This window comes from Pseudophryne corroboree, chromosome 4, assembly GCF_028390025.1.
Source record: "Pseudophryne corroboree isolate aPseCor3 chromosome 4, aPseCor3.hap2, whole genome shotgun sequence".
Lineage (NCBI taxonomy): Eukaryota > Metazoa > Chordata > Amphibia > Anura > Myobatrachidae > Pseudophryne > Pseudophryne corroboree.
This window is the reverse complement of record NC_086447.1, coordinates 739,059,996-739,079,538: the sequence shown is the minus strand read 5'-3', so window position 1 is coordinate 739,079,538 and position 19,543 is coordinate 739,059,996. Positions and strand designations below refer to the sequence as shown.

Sequence of the window (19,543 nt, the reverse complement as noted above, 5' to 3'; positions counted from 1 at the left end):
GATTTTCCATTCGGACAGGGCAGAACTGCGGACTCGTCCGCATTTTCTCCCTAAGGTGGTGTCAGCATTTCATCTGAACCAGCCTATTGTAGTGCCTGCGGCTACAAGTGACTTGGAGGACTCCAAGTTACTGGATGTTGTCAGAGCATTGAAAATATATATTGCAAGGACAGCTGGAGTCAGAAAATCTGACTCGTTGTTTATATTGTATGCACCCAACAAGATGGGTGCTCCTGCGTCTAAGCAGACGATTGCTCGTTGGATCTGTAGCACAATCCAACTTGCACATTCTGTGGCAGGCCTGCCACAGCCTAAATCTGTAAAGGCCCACTCCACAAGGAAGGTGGGCTCATCTTGGGCGGCTGCCCGAGGGGTCTCGGCATTACAACTTTGCCGAGCAGCTACGTGGTCAGGGGAGAACACGTTTGTAAAATTTTACAAATTTGATACTCTGGCTAAGGAGGACCTGGAGTTCTCTCATTCGGTGCTGCAGAGTCATCCGCACTCTCCCGCCCGTTTGGGAGCTTTGGTATAATCCCCATGGTCCTTTCAGGAACCCCAGCATCCACTAGGACGATAGAGAAAATAAGAATTTACTTACCGATAATTCTATTTCTCGGAGTCCGTAGTGGATGCTGGGCGCCCATCCCAAGTGCGGATTATCTGCAATAATTGTACATAGTTATTGTTAACTAATTCGGGTTATTGTTGTAGGGAGCCATCTTTTAGAGGCTCTTCTGTTATCATACTGTTAACTGGGTTTATATCACAGGTTGTACGGTGTGATTGGTGTGGCTGGTATGAGTCTTACCCGGGATTCATAAATCCTTCCTTATTGTGTACGCTCGTCCGGGCACAGTACCTAACTGAGGCTTGGAGGGGGGTCATAGGGGGAGGAGCCAGTGCACACCACCTGATCGTAAAGCTTTACTTTTGTGCCCTGTCTCCTGCGGAGCCGCTATTCCCCATGGTCCTTTCAGGAACCCCAGCATCCACTACGGACTCCGAGAAATAGAATTATCGGTAAGTAAATTCTTATTTTTTTTAATTTTATGTTAGAAACATATACATCAACTGTAAGTATATAAACAATGAACAGCGTATTTGTATAAACAATATGGTCGTTACAGAGAGAATTTTTTTTTTTTTTTGACAGATAAGCTTACTTGAGAGGGATGGTGGGCGAGTGTGGTGCGGTTGGTAGAGAGGTCATGTGGGAGACGAAGGAGCAGAAACTGAGGGGTCCAAAACTATGTAGGGAGGGAGAGGGCGAGGGAGTAGAGCGGTGTCTTTAAATGGACGTGGGTCCAGGGAATCAGTGGAGAGAAAAAAGAGAGAGGAGGGGGAAGAGATAAAATGAGAAAAAAAAAAAAAGAAAAAAAAAATAAAAAAGGGGGGGGGGGAGGGGAATGTGGGAGGAGTGATTGTGGTTGCAGGGCGGAGTCCTTGTTTAACCCAGTCCTGGGAGGGGGCGGTCGTGGAGTCTGTACCATGGGAGCCAGGTGGAGTGAAACTTTTTAACTGTGTTATGGCGAAGGCTAGTAATGTATTCCATGTTCGCAACAAACCAGATTCTATTTGTGAGAGCCTGGCTGCTGGGGGCTTCGGGGTCCTTCCATTTACTTGCTATTTGATATTTTGCTGCGCAGGATATGAAGAGAACCAGGTTTTTAGAGTCTTTAGGGATGTGGTCGGGTGGAGAGCAGAGGAGTAGGTTCGCGGGTGATAGGGGTGTTGGTAAGTCGATCAATCGTGAGATAAGTTTACGGACCTTTGCCCAGTATCGAACAATCACCGGGCAGGTCCACCAAATATGGTAGAATGTACCTACGTGGCCGCAGTTTCTCCAGCAAAGGTTGGAGGTGTCGGGGTAGATTCTATGCAGTCGGTCCGGTACTAAGTACCATCTTGTGTATATTTTATATGAGTTTTCTCGTATGGCCACGCTAATGGAGCAATGTGAGATCGCGGTGCGGATTGTGTCCCAGTCCTCGTCCTCAAAGTGGCACCCCATGTCTGTCTCCCATGCAATCTCATGTGGTTCAAGAGGTGGGGGTGTTGGACTAAGGACAGTTTTGTAGAGGAGGGAGATGGTGCCTCTATTGGTGGGATTGTAGATACAAAGTCTTTCAAGAGGTGTGGGGGCCGGTAGAGGAAACTTTAGTTGTAGAGAGGATAGGAAGTGGCAAATTTGTAGGTACTGATAGAATAGAGAGTTAGGTAGGTTGTGCGCAGATTGTAGATCCGAAAATGATTTAATGGAGTGGGTCCCCGTGAAGTGGTGTATTCTGGTGGCTCCTGCCGAGATCCAAGAGCGGGCCATTTCTCGAGAAAGTCCCGGGGTAAATGCCGGGTTGTTCCATATGGGAGTCAGGGGGGAGGGGTGGCTTGATAGTTTTAGTTTTTTGTTTAGGTTTCGCCAATGTGTAAGTGTCAGTTCTATTGCGGGGGGGGGGGGGGTGCGGTGGGGGGGGGGTGCGTATTTTGCTTGAGAGCCAACGCGAGTGGGAGATAGATGGGAGTCCCGACAGATCGCTCTCTAAATCGACCCATCTTTTAGTGTGTTTTGGGGCATGCCAGGCAACCATTTGACTTAATCTGGCTGCATCGTAGTAGCATTGAAGGATGGGAAGACCCAGACCGCCGTTTTGGGAATGTTTAGCTAAGATATGCCGCCGGATTCTAGGCTTTTTGTGGTTCCAGATAAATTTACAGAGGGAGGACTGAAGTTTGCTGAGGGTCTGTGAGGGCACAGAAATTGGGAGTGTCTGAAACAGGTAGAGAAGTTTGGGAAGGGTGTTCATTTTTATTGCGTTAATTCGTCCCACCCAGGAGAGTAAGTAAGATTCCCATTGTTGGATATCAGTAAGAGTTGATGAGATGAGAGGGGGGTAGTTAGCCTTGTAAAGAGAACTGTAAGATTTGGTGATGGAGATTCCGAGATATTTGAGGGAGCGTCTGCGCCAGGAAAAATTAAAATTCTTTTGTAATTGTAGCTTAGTCAGTTTGGGAATGTGTAAAGAGAGGGCTTCGGATTTGGTCTGGTTAATTTTATAACCCGAGAGATTGCCATATGTGGTTAGTTCTTTAAAGAGGTTCGGGAGGGAGATAGTTGGGTTTGTCAGGGTCAGAAGGATGTCGTCGGCGAAGAGGGAGATGGTGTATTGAGTGTGGTTGACTTGGACTCCCGTGATGTCGGGATTGGTCCGGATGTGGTTTGCAAGGGGTTCAATGATGAGTGCGAATATGAGGGGAGACAGTGGGCATCCCTGTCGTGTTCCATTTGAAATTTTGAGGGGGTCCGATAGTAGGCCGTTGGAGAGAACCGACGCCGAGGGGTTCTGGTATAGGGCTTGTATGGCTTGAAGGAATTTACCCTGAAGGCCAAAACGTTGTAGGGTCTGTCGCATGAAGGGCCAGGAAACTCTGTCAAAGGCCTTCTCTGCGTCTAAAGCAAGGGTCAGGGACGGGGTCTTGTGTAGGTTAATGTGGTCGATGATATCCACGACACGCCTAGTGTTGTCAAGTGCCTGTCTGGATTGAACGAAGCCCACTTGGTCGGGGTGTATGAGCGAGGGGAGAATGAGATTAAGTCTATTAGCTAGTACTTTGGCAAAGATTTTCAGGTCTGAGTTTAAAAGTGATATGGGTCTGTAATTTGAAATGAACTGGGGATCTTTATTAGGTTTTGGGATCACGGTAATGACGGCCTTGGTAGTGTGAGGGTGGAAAGAAGACCCGTTGAATAGTGACGTGAGGTGAGGAATTAGTACAGGTTGGAAAGTTTTATAGTATGACATTGGGTAGCCATCTGGGCCTGGGGCTTTGGATGGTTTCTGACTACCGATGGCTAGGGCTAATTCTTCGGGGGTGATGGGTTTGTTAAGGGCCACGGAGGTGTTGGTGTCGATACGAGGTAGATCTGCGGAGGCTAAGTAGTCAGCAACCGTGGGGTGCGTCGGGTCTATAGAGGAGGAAGTGTCTGGTAAGTTGTAGAGCTGTTCGTAATACGTCCGAAAGAGAGAGTTAATAGTCTTTGGGTTGTAGTGTAGGGAGTCATGTTCGTCTTTGATGGCCAGGATAGCAGTGTGTGCCTTTCGAGCCCTTAATCTGCCGGCTAGTAGAGAATCGGCTTTATTACTTTTTTCGTAGAACTTTTGTTTCAGCCAGCGGAGTGAGTGCTCGGTTTTTTCGGCTAGTATAGCATTCAAAGCAGCCCTGGTTGAAGTGAGTTTTGAGTAAAGGGGTTGCGAGGGACGTTGTTTGTGGAGCGTTTCTAAATTGTGGACTTCAACTGTAAGGGATGATATTTTTTGTTTGCGGTCTTTGTTTCTATGTGACGCATAATTAATGATGTGTCCCCTGATTACGGCTTTGTGAGCTTCCCAGATTAATGGGGTGCAATTGGAGTCAGTCATGTTTAAGGAAAAGTAATCTTCTAGAGCTAGCTTGATTTTTTCCTGAAATTGAGGAATTTTCAGGAGCGTTTCGTTTAGTCTCCAGTTGGGGCGAGTTGTAGGGGTGTCAAGGAGGTCGAAGGAGGCAGTGATTATGGAGTGATCTGACCAAGGGTTAGTGAGGATAGATGAGTCTAGTACGTGTTGAGAGAGCATTGTGCCGCAGTAAAAGATATCAATACGGGAGTATGATTGGTGCGGGGTCGAGAAGAAGGTATAGTCTTTGGCAGTTGGGTTGAGAGCTCGCCATACGTCGAAAAGGCCAGATTTGTGGATGTGTTTGTTTAAAGAGCGTGAGGGTGAGTCTCGATGGGGGCGGGTTTGGCCAGAGGATATGTCTAGGTCTGTGTCTGGGACAGTGTTGAAGTCCCCTCCCAGAATTAAGTAACCTTTTCTGAGTTTATTTAGGTCTGAGAAAAATGTATTGAAAAAGGGGGATTGCCCGGAGTTGGGGGCGTAGACTGTGGCGATCGTGCATTCCAGGTGTCCGATCGTACCTGTCAGAATGATATATCGGCCATCTGAGTCTGTGTGGGTCGAATGGAGTGTGAATGGGATTTTGGAGTGGATCAGAATGGCCACCCCGTTGTGTTTTGATTGGCTTGAAGAGTAATAGGCTGTTGGGAAGCGTTTAGTGCTTAGGGAGGGGTGTGACCGGGAGTTGAAGTGAGTTTCTTGAATGAGCACAATTCCCGCTTTTAGGGTTTGAAGAGAACGGAACAGGGACGAGCGCTTCTGGGGGGTATTGAGACCCTTGGTGTTCAAGGATGCCAGGAGTAGGGGCATCTTTGTGGGTGTGGGGAGGATACGCAAAGGAGAGGTGGAGGAGAAAGAGAGAGGTGTAGAAGGCGGGGAGGAAGAGGAAGTAAAACAAAAGTGAGAAGAGAGAGAGAAAAGAAGAAGAAAAAAAAAAAAGGGGGGGAGGGGGAGAGTTAGGGCGAGCCTGTGTAGAAGTTCCTTACGACCAGCGAGAAGGAACGGGCACAGAGAGTAGGATCAAAGGATCCAAAGTGGAGGAGCGTCGGGTAACGAACGTACTCCCTCCACGGAGGGGAAGCGGTAGGGGGGCGGGCCTAGAAGTTTGAAAACAACAGTGCGGGTTTGTGTTGTAAGTAGGGGGGTTGAAGGAACACGTCCCTCCAGTGGTGGTCTGTGTGGAAGAGGTATTAGTAGCTTAGAGGTGAATAAGTCTTTATGTGGATGATATGTGGTTAAAGGGTGTTGTGTAAGGTCAAACAATAAGTGCGGTGATCGCACTGCAACATTAGTGACAACGAAACTAAAAAGTAGTTAAATCTTCGAACTGAGCATCTTGGTTCCTATATGAGAATATATGGTACGTGTAAGTCATCAGTATGCTGCGTGAAGCATATATGTGGGTGGGCCCAAGGGGGTAGCCTTAACCGCTGGTCTTTGGGTAGCGGGGCTAGTGAGGTGGGCTGGGGATAAGTATGAGCAGACAATGTTCAATAGGTATATGGAACTATCAAGATGTAAAACTAAAACAGGTAAAATAGTCAACAGGAGTATTATAACAGTATATTGAATGGAGTGTCCATGTAGTAATAGGTACTGAGGCGATCAGGGTGGGTGAAGGTTAGAACTTTGGTCAGCGAGTGGGTCAGAGTCCTCCAGGTGGGATAGGAAATCATTTCCTTCTCTCGGGTCTTTGATGACGATTGTTTTTCCGTTATATTCGATCAGGAGCTTGAAGGGGAATCCCCAGCGGTAACGGATACCTCGTGTGCGGAGAGCTGATGTTAGATCTCTGAGTTCCCTCCTTTTAAGTATGGTGGAGGGGGCTAGGTCCTGAAAGAATTGTAATTTGACGTCCTCGAACAGTATGTGTGGTTTACCCCGGGTCGGGAAAAGGAACATCTGTTTATCTTTGAAGTTGAGGAAGCGCATGATGACGTCTCTCGGGGGCTCGCCATCGCGGGGCCTAGGTCGGAGGGCTCTGTGAGCTCTTTCTAAAGGTATCTCCCGAGAAGCTGCGTTTGGTAGAAGGGCGGAGAACAGCCTTTGGAGGTATGTTTCGAGGGCTGCCGGGATAATGGACTCTGGGATGTTGCGGATTCTGAGATTATTTCTCCTCTCGCGATTTTCCAAATCCTCGTTCTTGGATCGGAGCTCCGTTATATCTTGGATGAGATGGTCTATATCTCTGACCGTTTCTATATGATCTTTCTGTAGAACGTCTTGTCTGGCTTCTAGTTTGGAGGTTCTGGAGGATAAGGATGAGATATCTGACCTAATAGAAGTAACTGCTCTGTCGAGTTTGGTTTCTAGTGATTCCTTGAAGTCCGGTATGAGCGACTTCAGAGCCATGATATCTTCCTTGGTCGATGGGGCGGGTGAAGGTAGCGGGTCGTCGCCACCTGGGAAAGATAGGCTGGGAGAAGAAGGGCCAGAGGGTAGGGAGGATTTGTCGCCCTTGTCGGTTTTGGTGAAGTGTTGAAAGATGTCTGTACCTGCACGTCTTCTTGTGTTCGGGTTAGGTTTGGACATGTTTGCACCTTGATAGGTGGGTTTGGGGTATAAGGGACCACACAGTGAGTTGAGATATATGGGGTAGGATGAGACTTTCTGGTTACCAGGGAGGGAACCACTGGAGGGTTGAGTTATGATGTAATCAATGGAACATGAGGGTTGATGGGCGTCTTAGAGAGTTGAGGGATACCTGAACGGTGCCGTTTGTGGGTGTGTCAGTCACCACGTATTTGGAGTGGAGTAGTATCTTTCGTGTGGCACTTGTACGTCACACTCACAGCGATGGGTGGTCTTTGGTAGATCAGATATAGCGATCCTCTGTCGTGTTGTGCAGGCGCGTATTGTAGATGAGTAGGTACGACAATGAGGGGGGTAGGTATGGTGCTAGAGAGTGTGGCGGTACCTTTCGTGTGGGGGAACTCGGACTGAAAGAGTGGTGTGCTTTTGTCCAGGAGTCACCCCGGGGAGGATCAGGTGCAGGAGTATGCCGGTCGTTGAAAGTGTGCGGTGTCGTGAACAGGAGTCAGCGTGTCACCGTTGGTCTTGTTAGGGGCCCCTGCGCTGGCTGTGAGACGAGGAGCCTCGTGGTGGCCGCGGGCGGCGCTCGGCTTCACCGGCGGTGAGCGCGGGAGAGGGTTAGTCCTGGGGCCTCCAGGTCACCGGTGGGTCTAGGTGGGTCAACGGGCCTCCGTGGTGCCCCCTGCTGGTTGCCTTGAGGTCTGGTATCTGGGTTGTATAGGGGAGGTAGGCTGCAGCCCACAGAGGGGCCTAATTATTATCTTGGCTCCGCGGTCTCTCCGTCCAGGGAGGTATAATCTGGTGGCTAGGTTTTGATGTGGCGCCAATCCCAAGATGGCCGCCGGCAGTGTCCCGTCCCGCGGGACTCCTTCGCGGCCGTTGGTGTATGGGGTCAGCGCAAGGGGGGCACTGGGGGTATGGTGTTAGGCTTGGGGGACCTCAAGGGAGCGTTCAGGCGGCCGCCGTAGCTCCGGTGTGCTCGGCGGCGCCAACCACAAGATGGCCGCCGTCAGTGGAGCAGGAGACGCGCTGGTGCAGCACCGGAAGTGCGCGTCCGTCCTCAGCCGCCGGGATCCGAGCTCCGCACTGCAGGCCACCAGCGGCGCTGCAAAGGAGTCCCGGAGGTCAAACCGCAGGCTCCACAGTGAAGAAGGCGGACGAGGGGGGGAAGGGGGAGCTCCGTTCGTTGCAGGCGACGCCCAACACAGCAGGTCCCACGGAGCTTCTCGGCGGACCGGAAGTCAAAATCAAGTCTGCGGCTTCGTCCTCTGGCACAGGCCGCAACCTGCAGGGACCGAGGAAGCGGTCCCCCGGCTCCGCGGATAGGTGCACAGGTACCCAAGGTCGTCGGGGGTATTAATTGGGCACTGGGGTGGCGATATTCCTAGTGATAGGCACTATTTTAGTGTGTGGGAGCAGGAGCTCAAGTTCCCTGCATCCAGCTGCCACTTCAGTCAGGCTACGCCCCACATGTAAATCAATTTTAATGGAATCAAAATGTAGTCTGCGACCTGACAAGTACTTAATACGTGCTAATGATTGTGTTGGTGTTTTTAAATATCTACCTCTGAGTATTCACAATTCTAGGTTTCAAGGAACAGATTTATGATGTGTACAGATATCTGCCTCCCGCAACCCAGGTTTGCCTGATCAGTGCCACACTGCCACATGAGATCCTGGAAATGACCAACAAGTTTATGACTGATCCCATCCGTATCCTGGTGAAACGGTAATTGCTTCAATTTGCTACAGTCATCTGTACTTGTTCCCGATTGATTGTAATTGGGAGCCTGAAGATTTTAAGCAGCATTATATTCTATACAGCCTATAATATGGTACTGCTTATTATGCAGCTATTAATGTCCTTTATTTCCTTCCAGTGATGAGCTGACGTTAGAAGGCATTAAGCAGTTTTTCGTGGCAGTTGAGCGAGAAGAATGGAAGTTTGACACATTATGTGATTTGTATGATACCCTCACCATTACACAGGCTGTGATCTTCTGCAACACCAAAAGAAAGGTATACCACATTTTATATTGTCAAAATATGTGGTTACTTCAGTTTTGTACATTGCTATTAATGTCATCTTGCATTGTTGTAGAATAACCATCACACAGGGTATGACTGGGTATCAACAGTTTATGTAATCCAACTGTAATTTAAATCTCATTTATCAAGCGGTCATTAGCTGGGATGTTTCTGCAAATTACATTGTTTTTCATCCTGTCAATAGTATCAAAAGATAAGTTTTACTTCAGTAATTTTAAGTTTACTGGTATCAATGCCTATTTCCCTATAGATTGTAAGCTTGCGAGCAGGGCCTTCCTACCTTTGTCTGTCTGCTTTTACCCAGTTTTGTTCTATTACTGTTCTAATTTGGGCAGTACGGATGGTGTAATGGGTTAGCATTACTGCCTCACAGCACTGAGGTCATGGGTTCAATTCCCACCTTGGGCCTAACTGTGCAGAGTTTGTGTATTCTCCCCGTACTTGCGTGGGTTTCCCCCGGGTACTCCGGTTTCCTCCCACAATCCAAAAATATACTGGTAGGTTAATTGGCTTCCAACAAAAAGTAACCCTAGTGTGAATGTGTCTGTGTGTATATGTGGTAGGGAATATAGATTGTAAGCTCCACTGGGGCAGGGACTGTATTCTCTGTAAAGCGCTGCGGAACATGTGTGCACTATATAAATAACTGGTAATAAATAATAATAATTGTAAAGCGCAACGGAATATGCTGCGCTATATAAGAAACTGTTAATAAATAATAAAATAAATGTTTAATGGGGTTTTGTGACTGAGGAAAGTGCTTCCTGTAGTATTGTCTCTTACAATCAGCTATAAGTAACTTTTTAATATTAAGTATATATGTAAGCAATTGTACTGTAATGCTCTTCACAAGAAATTCCTACTGGCTCCAAAAATATAAGATTTGAATCTTAAGTGCTGAGTTGGAAAGTACTATAGTGTATCATTGAGTTGATCCCCCTCCCTTATGTATTTTTACCTAGGTGGACTGGCTGACAGAGAAAATGAGGGAAGCCAACTTCACGGTATCTTCAATGCATGGTGACATGCCGCAGAAAGAGAGAGAGTCCATTATGAAAGAATTCAGATCAGGAGCTAGGTATGCATTTTTATGCACACAGTCATCTTCATTGTTTGTGCTCTTTTGTGAGGACTATGAATAAGTTTGTTCAAACGTGGTTTAAATATAGTTTCTCTTGCATCCATAGGGGATACTGGGGAATGCTTATTACAATGGGGGTCTTCAACTGACTGTGTGCTGTCCCCTCCCCTCTATGCCCCCTCCCACAGCTCAGTTTAGAAAATGTGCCCTCAGAGCTGGTCACATCTCCGGAGGGCTCCAGAGTTTTTCTTCATATTATTTTAAACTTTATTATTTTCAGACAGGGTAGCTGGCAACAACCTGTCTACTACTAGTACTCAGAGGATTATGTGTCAGGATTGTTGTTCTGTTTGGCTATAAGTGGTTTTTGAGATCGGATGAGGTTCAATCCCCAAGGCCAAGATGTTGGATATTTTTGAACTCCATTATAGCCATTTTTTGTAGTTTGAAGGCGCTGTCTGCGGTTGTTTCCCGAATGGTTTTTCTGCAATGCATAATAATCTCAATTTTTAAAGGACAGTTATCTGGGATTATTTTTTTTCTTTACTGTTTTTGGACAGTTGCCCAGTATTGGCTGTGGTATTAGAATGTTTATTGGCAGCCATCTTGTATTTCAGAGTATCAAAAGCAGTCAGTGGTTCCCACCGTCCAGTCACAAAGGACTGACCTTTTTTCTCTCTACAGCCGAGTACTTATCTCAACTGATGTGTGGGCCAGAGGTTTGGATGTTCCACAGGTTTCCCTAATTATTAACTATGACCTTCCCAACAACAGAGAATTGTACATCCACAGGTATGTTGATCGCCTATATAATCAACACGGAAACTAGTGTAACTGAATGTATATGACGAGCATGTGTTTTTCTCTATCCATAGAATTGGCCGCTCAGGGCGCTATGGAAGAAAAGGTGTGGCAATTAACTTTGTAAAAAATGATGATATTCGTATCTTGCGAGATATTGAGCAGTACTACTCTACTCAGATTGATGAAATGCCAATGAATGGTAAGTGTGATCTGTGTAAATTGACAATATGCAATATTTTTTTCCCCTTCACTAAAACCATATTTTGACATCACTTACAACCAGTGTTCTCCCTAGGATCAGTTTTGTTGGCACACCTCCTGCCTTTTTTAATGAACTGCCTGGCCCTATCCTGCTCCAGGGGTCTGATGGTCAGAAGTCACGCTGCCCTTATGTTACTGTGATACGCACAAGCACCAAGATCCCTCCCATCAGAGATCCCACCCTCCCTAATCATTAAGAGGCAGGGCGTGACTTGGATGGCAGGAACATGACGGAAAGTGCAGATGTGCACTGTGTCCAGTCATCTAGTGGACAATATTTGCAAGTCTTTTAAAAGCAATTTTTATATAAAATAGTTAATTTTGAGTTCAAATCAGTATAATATCAACATTTTTAATTACTTCAAAGTATTGTGTTGCCCCCACCTGGCAAAGTTTCCTGGAAAAAACATTGCATCTAGTTTCCACCGTGACTGATCATCACTTTTGCCGCCAAAGTCAGCCTCTACAAACTGCACCAACATCAAGCTAAATTAGCTGTAACACTCCAAATAGTAAGTGATCCAAGGGGGGCCGGGCCGGTTGGAGGAGCCACAGTCAGCTACTGAAAGTCTCTATTTACAGCAGACAGGTGCAGAAGATGAGGGTGAGGTGCACTGTTTCCAAGCTAGCCGGATAACCTAAGTTGCCAGCATGCATCAGGACTGGGGGGGAGGGGGGGCAGGAAGGTGCAGAGAGACGTGGGCGGACTTGTCCAGAACCCGTCAGAATGGTTGAATGGGCAGGGGCCCCAAGGAACAAACCTAAAGGTGTGGCAGAGGGCACCAGAGCTCTGCATGGGATAGTAGCTGGAGCTGCCCCATTTTATTTTTTCGGGGGTGGTGGCTGTTGGCTTAAGTCTCCCCCCGAGCCCATCTGAGCTCTTATCCACCCTGCATGTTATTGTTACGCAAAACTATGGTACTACCAGGACTTACTGCTCTTGGAAATATGTGCTCATGGCTTTACAGCTCGTCCGCTTGTTGAGGACATGGTTGGAGAATTATTAATCTCTTACCGCCTTCTTTCACTGTGCTGTTTATACCACTGAACTCAAACATGCATGTTGTGCAATCTTACTTATATCTTCCTTTGCATGCGCTGCAGTTTGAATTTTTCTTTATCATCCACTAGGGGTCACTGGAGTACTCTTGGGATATGGACGGGCGTAGCCGAACAAAGGCACTGAATATTCAAATTTAGGACTCTTCCCCCCCCCTCCATATCCCCAAGTACCTCAGTGTACTTTGCCAGTGTTTTTTCGGTGCTCACAGATGAACATCGGCTTGTGGCAAGGCCACATTTCAGAAGATTTTTATTTTTAATTTTTACACTTCCCGTCCCAGTTTATGGAAAAACATGGGTCCGGGATGGTGCCGCTGCAAGGCAGCGGATGGCGTGTCGGTCCTCACAAAGAGCACCCTCACAGCCACAGGCGCTATAAGCAAGCGCATGGCGTGTCGGTCCTCACAAAGAGCACCCTCACAGCCACAGGCAGCCACTGTCTCCTGCAAACTGAACGGAGCTTACAGAAAGAAGCTCCGTCACAGCCAGGATGAGACAAAGAGCTGGAAGAAACAGCCTAGAAAGGCGGCACAAGGTATGAGTGTCAGGGCGGTCAGCTCACGCTGCCGCCCTGCTGTGTGTGTGTTATAGCCGCTGAACACGCCGCTGAAGGTCTTCCTGAACGATGCGCAGAGCGGCCGCACGTCACTCAGACGCCGGCCGCTCTCACTACGCTGATGCCCCGGCACAGGCGCCGCCGAGATTACCCGTGTGCTAACGAGCGGCCACACGTCACTCACGGACGCCGGCCGCTCTTCCAGTCACCGCACGCCGCTGAGGCCGGACACAGGGAGACTGTGTACGGCTGTAGGAAGGCGCCGCCGCCGCCCGCTCTTCCTGACGGCTCCCCGGCGCTATATACAGCGCTTTCCTCCTTTCCCTGCACCCGATCCCCGTAAGGTAACATGGGGAGGCAGGGGGGGGGGAGGGGGAGTAATGCCCATAGCAGCAGCAGAAGGCTGCATGGGTTAAAGATAGGCTGCTCAAACTATCACAAGCAGTGCAGCAATTTTAAAGTCATGGGCTATAATAATCAGGAAATTATATGTTTCAGCACAATTTATATATATAATAAGTAAATTTTATATATATAATATATAATGAAGCTGTTTGCTAGCACAACTGTGTATAATATCAGTATCAACTGTGATTATATGGTTAAGTAAATTTTATATATATAATATATAATGAAGCTGTTTGCTAGCACAACTGTGTATAATATCAGTATCAACTGTGATTATATGGTTAAGTACATTTTATATATATAATATATATATGAGGCTTGGCCTAGCAATGGCCTATCAGGGGCATAGCCTATTGCAGGTTTAATCATGTTTTCTGTTCTTTTCTGTTAAGACTGCAAGATAATAACACTGCAGGCAGTGTTCATATTAATAGAGGCTAACTAAATGCATGTATTTTACATACACCTGTATTATCACTGTATAATCTGTATAATAGGCTATTAAGCCTATATTAAAACTGCAGCAGGTAACTGTACTGTGATTTTCTGTAAAAGCATGGCATGACGGCCATTTCAATCATTGCTGTTTTTCCAGTTATACATTCCGGCCATACACCTCTGCTCCACAAGGAGGCGCAGGGGTGTTAGTGGGAATTTTTTGTTCAGGATAATTCTAGAACATTCCTGCCCTACATCTTTAAGCCACCAGAAGGCGCAGGGGTGTTAATAGGAATTTGGTTCGGGTTTCATATGCCCATGTGAACTGCTTTTCACATAAAGAACACTTTAGTTTCCTAAAGATTTCCGTACAGAGAAACAACCATGAGTTTCATATAAATATGCTGTTCAGCAATAACATATATATATATATATATATATATATATATATATATATATATATGTGCCATATAATCGGGCAAGTGTCTGTCTGTTGCCAATTATGTTGTCTGTCTACATAGCGAATAAGGCTCTAGTGCAGACTAAAAATACTTTTAAAAATATTACAGTGGCAATTCAAATTAAAAGAGCGGTAATCGGAGTCTCGGAGTTACTCCGCCAGCTCTAACAAAAGACAGTTTTTTTTTTTCCAAAGGGCCAATTTCCCTTTGGGTACCAGAGGGTTTATTTCACTGGTCTTATAATTTAATGCACGATTATAGGTCAAATCTCACACCAATAACTACGAGTAAGAACGGTACATTACTCCAGCACTCAGATAGTGCGGGGTTTTGGACAATCATACATAATCGTTTCCAAAAGAATGCGATCCGCCATTGGTAGATGCGTTTCTGTCAAACATTATAAAAACCCAGGATACATTTGGGTCACTAGAAGCTATGTATGAAACCATGCCGATCACTGTTAAAAGAAGCTGCAGAGTATATCTGTAAAGCTTCTGCTAACGCCGGTTATTTTCATTGTCGCTAGTAAACGCGACAAGGCCAGAGCTTGTTTGCTCCTAAATTTGATATGCTTGTAACGGCATTTTATCCCTTGATGATATTCAGCCATTAGCGCATACAGTATACTTGTCACGGTGTTTTTAGTCACGCCTTGTAACGACAGGACGTTACAGTCAGCAAACCAGTGGTTTGATGACCTCTTTTACAATTGTGGAAGCGTGTCTTTACATGTTACATTTGAGAGGTTTCATGACTTCAACTCATATATGTCTCAGCTATTTACAGCTTAAAGTACAAAACTGCTTCTGTCGAAGGGTTTGGCAGGTGATCATTTACTCTTTGCTGGCTTATAAACCAGGCAATAGTACGCCAAGTTACTTATTCCCCTCTGTTTGGGCAAAACCAAACAGCTCCGTTGCTATATCAATAAGCAAGTCATTTACTACAGTTAGAAAATGGATTTTCTGCAGTTAGTATTTGCTTATTGGAGCCACAAAATTGCATAATTGCATTTGATCTTCATGTCGACCGTTGCTTATCGCTTCCGATATTTACCAATGTGATGATGGGATGATAGCTCATCTCACATACGAACTATGTATTAACAAAGTTCCTCTAACTTGCGCTATTAAGGTATACTGCGATAGCAGATCAAGTTCGAAAACAATCGCATCTAATTCTGTCTAAACGATGTCAATTCCTAGGTAAGATTACAAATACGGTAAATCAAAGACTTTTACCTACTACACCAGCAAGAAGGTACATCTAGTAATTAGTGCAAAACACGCACACTAGCGGTACATTGGTGTATTCACCTATTAAGAATAAAGATGTGTTTTCAATTTAGGTCCCCACCCTTCACTCGCGTTTCCCACAGAGGGACAAGGGTGCATATACTCTGGACGACAGTCGCAGAGAGTCAGGATTTGTAGTTACAATCAGCGCAAAGGTTCTAAAACACGACAGATGGCTGTCGATACATGTCCTAGAACTCTGTGCATTTTACAATGCAATAAAGGATTCGCTTTCAGTCTGACCAGGGATAGACTCTGGTTTCTCTTCAGAACGAATAAATCTTTCGCTTTTTACTAAAGATTTCTGTGGAGAGGAACAACCGTGAGTTTCATGTAATTTTGTTTTTCATGCCTGGCTCACGCTGCCCTTAAGCAGTCAAACAAAGCAACGGCAGTTGCATACTCAACAACCAGTGAGAACCAAGAAGCCGCATGGCAATGCGGCAGGTAACTCAAATCTTCAATGGCTCAGAACGCCATTATGTGAAAATGTCGAGATCAATCCGTGAGTGGACATCTGTTAGACATACGATCTCACCCGTCAGGGTTTGGATCTTGAAAACTGGACATTAAATCCAGAGGTGTTTCATATGTGAGTCCACAGAAGGGGGTTACCCTCAAGTATACATGATGGCATCTCGCCACAATTACAAAAGCTCAGTATGTGTACATCACATTCATGGGGTCATTCAGCATCGTGTATCTGGCTCCACCATTTTCCGCTTCTCTCTTCGTTGCCAAAACGGATCAGAAGACAGTTCGTCACAGTCATACTGGTGGTATCTCATGGGTTTCGGAGAAGTTTGCTTCTCGAATTTTCAAGGAATACTTGCACACGATCTTGGCCCGCTCATAATACGTCCAACCTGTTACATCAGGGAACGTTCTTTTACCCATAGTTACCTATGTACCTATTATCTATGTACCGCAGCTGCAGTTGACGGGATGAGGGTTCAGTGCTCGCTTCGGCAGCACATATACTAAAATTGGAACGATACAGAGAAGATTAGCATGGCCCCTGCGCAAGGATGACACGCAAATTCGTGAAGCGTTCCATAAGACCGCCCTCTTAAAAAAATAGAGCATTACAGTATCGGTTATACCAACCATGTAACGAAATAGTAAGCCGCTTAAGGCAGCTCATTATTAAAAAATTTCGTGTGCTTACATAGGTTGTAAACCTCGGAAGTTTCCAACATCATACTTCAAGTACCCGTATTCTGTTAAACGGGATGGGATGGAAAACTGCGTTCATCTGCACTAACAGTGCAGGTATCTGTGTGGTAAACGTATTTTCAAAGACGTTTGCCTCTATTTGCGTCTGTAAATATCTTTCTACAAGGTGTCACCAAAGTTCAGACTCTATTTATCCCACCTACAACGCCAGGCGATTTGAGGTTGGGATCAGATTTATTACAGTTTTCATATTTTGGAACCCTTTCAACAAAGGGAAATTAAGTTTCATATTTTTTGAACCTTTACAACAAATGAGAATTAAGTTTCTCACTTTGGAAAACATTTTTCTTCTAGCCTTGGCTTCTAGCCTTGGCTTCGGCAAGGGTTTTGTTTTCATATTTGGGTGCCTTGTATTCCAAGCCACCGTATTTGAGTTTCTCATGACAAAGCAGATCTTCGGACGAAATCCGCTTTCGTATTCTTCACATCAATATACCAATAGTGGTTCCTGTGGGGACAGCACATTCTAGAATTCGGAATGTGGTACACGCATTACGCGTTTATATATGTACCAAACGTCTACAGTACGTGATATGAATATGTTGTTTGTTCTATATGATACTGCAAACTGGGGTTAGCCAGTTTCTCAGCAGACATTATCCAGTTGGATAATAATGACTACAAGTCAGACTTACTTTAAGGCTAAGTTACAATCGCCTACGTCAGTAATAGTTCATCCCACAGGTTCTGTGGGAATGTCAGACCCAACGGGTCGTGGAGCGTCTACGACGCGGCTACATAGCCTTCAGTGCACCACGTTTGTGCACGTTTATACGTTATAAATGGTGGCGCCATCAGCATTTAGCTTTGGCTGCCTACTGTTACAAGTATCAAACAGCTCTCCCGCCCACGAGGGAAGCTTTGGTACGTCCCAAGAGTACTCCAGTGACCCCTAGTGGATGATAAAGAAAATAGGATTTTGGTACTTACCAGGTAAATCCTTTTCTTTGAATCCATAGGGGGCACTGGACGCCCACCCAGAGCAGTTTTACCTGGGTTGTTTTAAGCTCAAGGGAGCTTAGTGAACAAATTTTACTTGGGGGGTATTAAGCTCAAAGGAGCTTATGGTAACACATTTTCACCGATTGGCTCAAATTATAAGGTTCTATCGGTTAAGGTGTCAACTGTTTAGTTGACAATAAGGTTACGGATCAACTTTGTGGTTGTCCGTTATGTTATAGGGATTCTCCATTGTCAACCTCTCTATATCCTGTTCGCTCAGTAAAAAACACTGGCAAAGTACACTGAGGTACTTGGGGATATGGAGGGGGGGGAGAGTCCTAAATTTGAATATTCAGTGCCTTTGTTCGGCTACGCCCGTCCATATCCCAAGAGTACTCCAGTGCCCCCTATGGATTCAAAGAAAAGGATTTACCTGGTAAGTACCAAAATCCTATTTTCTATGAGTTTGTCTACAGATGCCCACCTATTTTGCACTTCAAATAGTAGCACAGACTCTTCAATCCTAGGGCAGAATTCAGTTTGTTACATTGCGCCCGATCTCCTGTCTCAAGTAACAGGAGTATTTGATCTTTCCTTCGTCGTCCACTAGAGGGCACAGGAGTCATGGCTATCGTGTCCATGGAGGTTGGGTTTAGCAGAGTAAACCAACTAAACCTAAAGTGCAAACAGTTTCGTTTGGGTGGTAGACGGGTCAAGTTTTGTGCATTGAAATGCAGAATCCAGCAGCCATTTGTGTCCGAACGGAGGTACAATTCAGTAGCTCTGTTTGGGTGCCATCTAGTGGCTGCGGGTGGAAAAAGAATTGAATTACGCCCCTAGTGTCTGCATTTCTGCCCATGCCTATACTATCCTCTTAGACACAGTCACTTAAGAAATAGCAAGTTCAGCTGTTTTGGTCACAAACTCCTGAGAAACGCGTCCCTACAAGGTCTCTTTAGCTATACTAGTTAAAGATAAAGGCAACCCAAGGTTTTTATTACCATCCTAAAATGTTCGTTCATTAACAGTTGACTCTCTCTACATAGAGCCCTTGTTTTCAATATGCTTAGTGATCCTCACATTGTTGTACATTATCTGTAGTATTCTACACTCCTCCCCTTTTTCAGTTGTTCTTTATTAGTGAAATAAAATGTACTTTCACATGTTCATTAATTATACATTTTTTCTTTTATAGTTGCAGATTTGATTTGAAGAGTGGATGTTATGTATAGAGGGACCGTATGGAGCAATCAACCATTGTTTTATGGAGTCTGTTTTCATTTGCTAAGCAAGTTTTACTATTATCTTTTCCTTCGTACATGGGGCAAGCTGTTGTACACCACTGTAAATACTACATTTGCTGAATTTTCAATAAAAAAATGACAAACCCATTATTTTGGATCAGTATTGTGTTTACACTGAGCAGCTAGATGGGAAAAAAAAAAAACCCCATAATAACAGCCTGCAGTTTATAGGCCTGACTTCATCCTGAAATATATTGTAAAAAATGGTGTAAGTATCCACAAGGTTTCATGAAAGACTGGTAATTAGAAACTAATATAAGCATTGAGAGGGTTTGAAACATGAATATTGGTAATTGGTTTCTCATAAAAAAAAAAAAAAAAAAAACACTATACAATTTGTGGTTTTCTCCTTTAGTGCTCCGTGGCTGCCCTAGCACTGGGATGTAGACCAATAATACAGTAGGGAGGGCCACAAAGAAAGCATTAAACGCGTGCTAATTAATCAAACAAACAGGGGCATATCCAGTTAGAGGCGGGATGTAATGCCATCCGAGTTGGCTGGAGGTGCGGGTTGCTAGTCGAACTCGGACACATAATTTTGAAAAAGTCAGAGATCGGCTGGTAACCCACATCTCCGGCTAACTCGGACAGCATTACAACTCGCTCTAGGTGCGAGTCTACCAAAATGTCACGTCTGCATGCTTTTACCCACATTTGTAGTATTCTATTGGTGCATGG

General features: G+C 45.4%; 1 protein-coding gene and 2 non-coding genes across 3 annotated transcripts in view; all 3 read left to right on the top strand.

Moving 5' to 3' along the window:
* The window catches only part of EIF4A3 (eukaryotic translation initiation factor 4A3), a 32,067-nt gene extending 13,115 nt beyond the window's left edge, over positions 1–18,952 (top strand). The window contains exons 7-12 of the mRNA XM_063918110.1: positions 8,553–8,694; positions 8,846–8,984; positions 9,977–10,092; positions 10,780–10,887; positions 10,971–11,098; positions 18,757–18,952. Coding sequence (XP_063774180.1) covers positions 8,553–8,694; positions 8,846–8,984; positions 9,977–10,092; positions 10,780–10,887; positions 10,971–11,098; positions 18,757–18,773 — 650 coding nt within the window. The 3' untranslated portion in view covers positions 18,774–18,952. The remainder of the gene's footprint in view (positions 1–8,552; positions 8,695–8,845; positions 8,985–9,976; positions 10,093–10,779; positions 10,888–10,970; positions 11,099–18,756) is intronic.
* Positions 15,634–15,748, top strand: LOC134913500 (U5 spliceosomal RNA). The gene has a single exon (XR_010177253.1). It is a non-coding gene; the product is annotated as a U5 spliceosomal RNA (small nuclear RNA).
* LOC134913588 (U6 spliceosomal RNA) lies at positions 16,340–16,446 on the top strand. The gene has a single exon (XR_010177300.1). It is a non-coding gene; the product is annotated as a U6 spliceosomal RNA (small nuclear RNA).
* Positions 18,953–19,543: the final 591 nt, after the last annotated feature.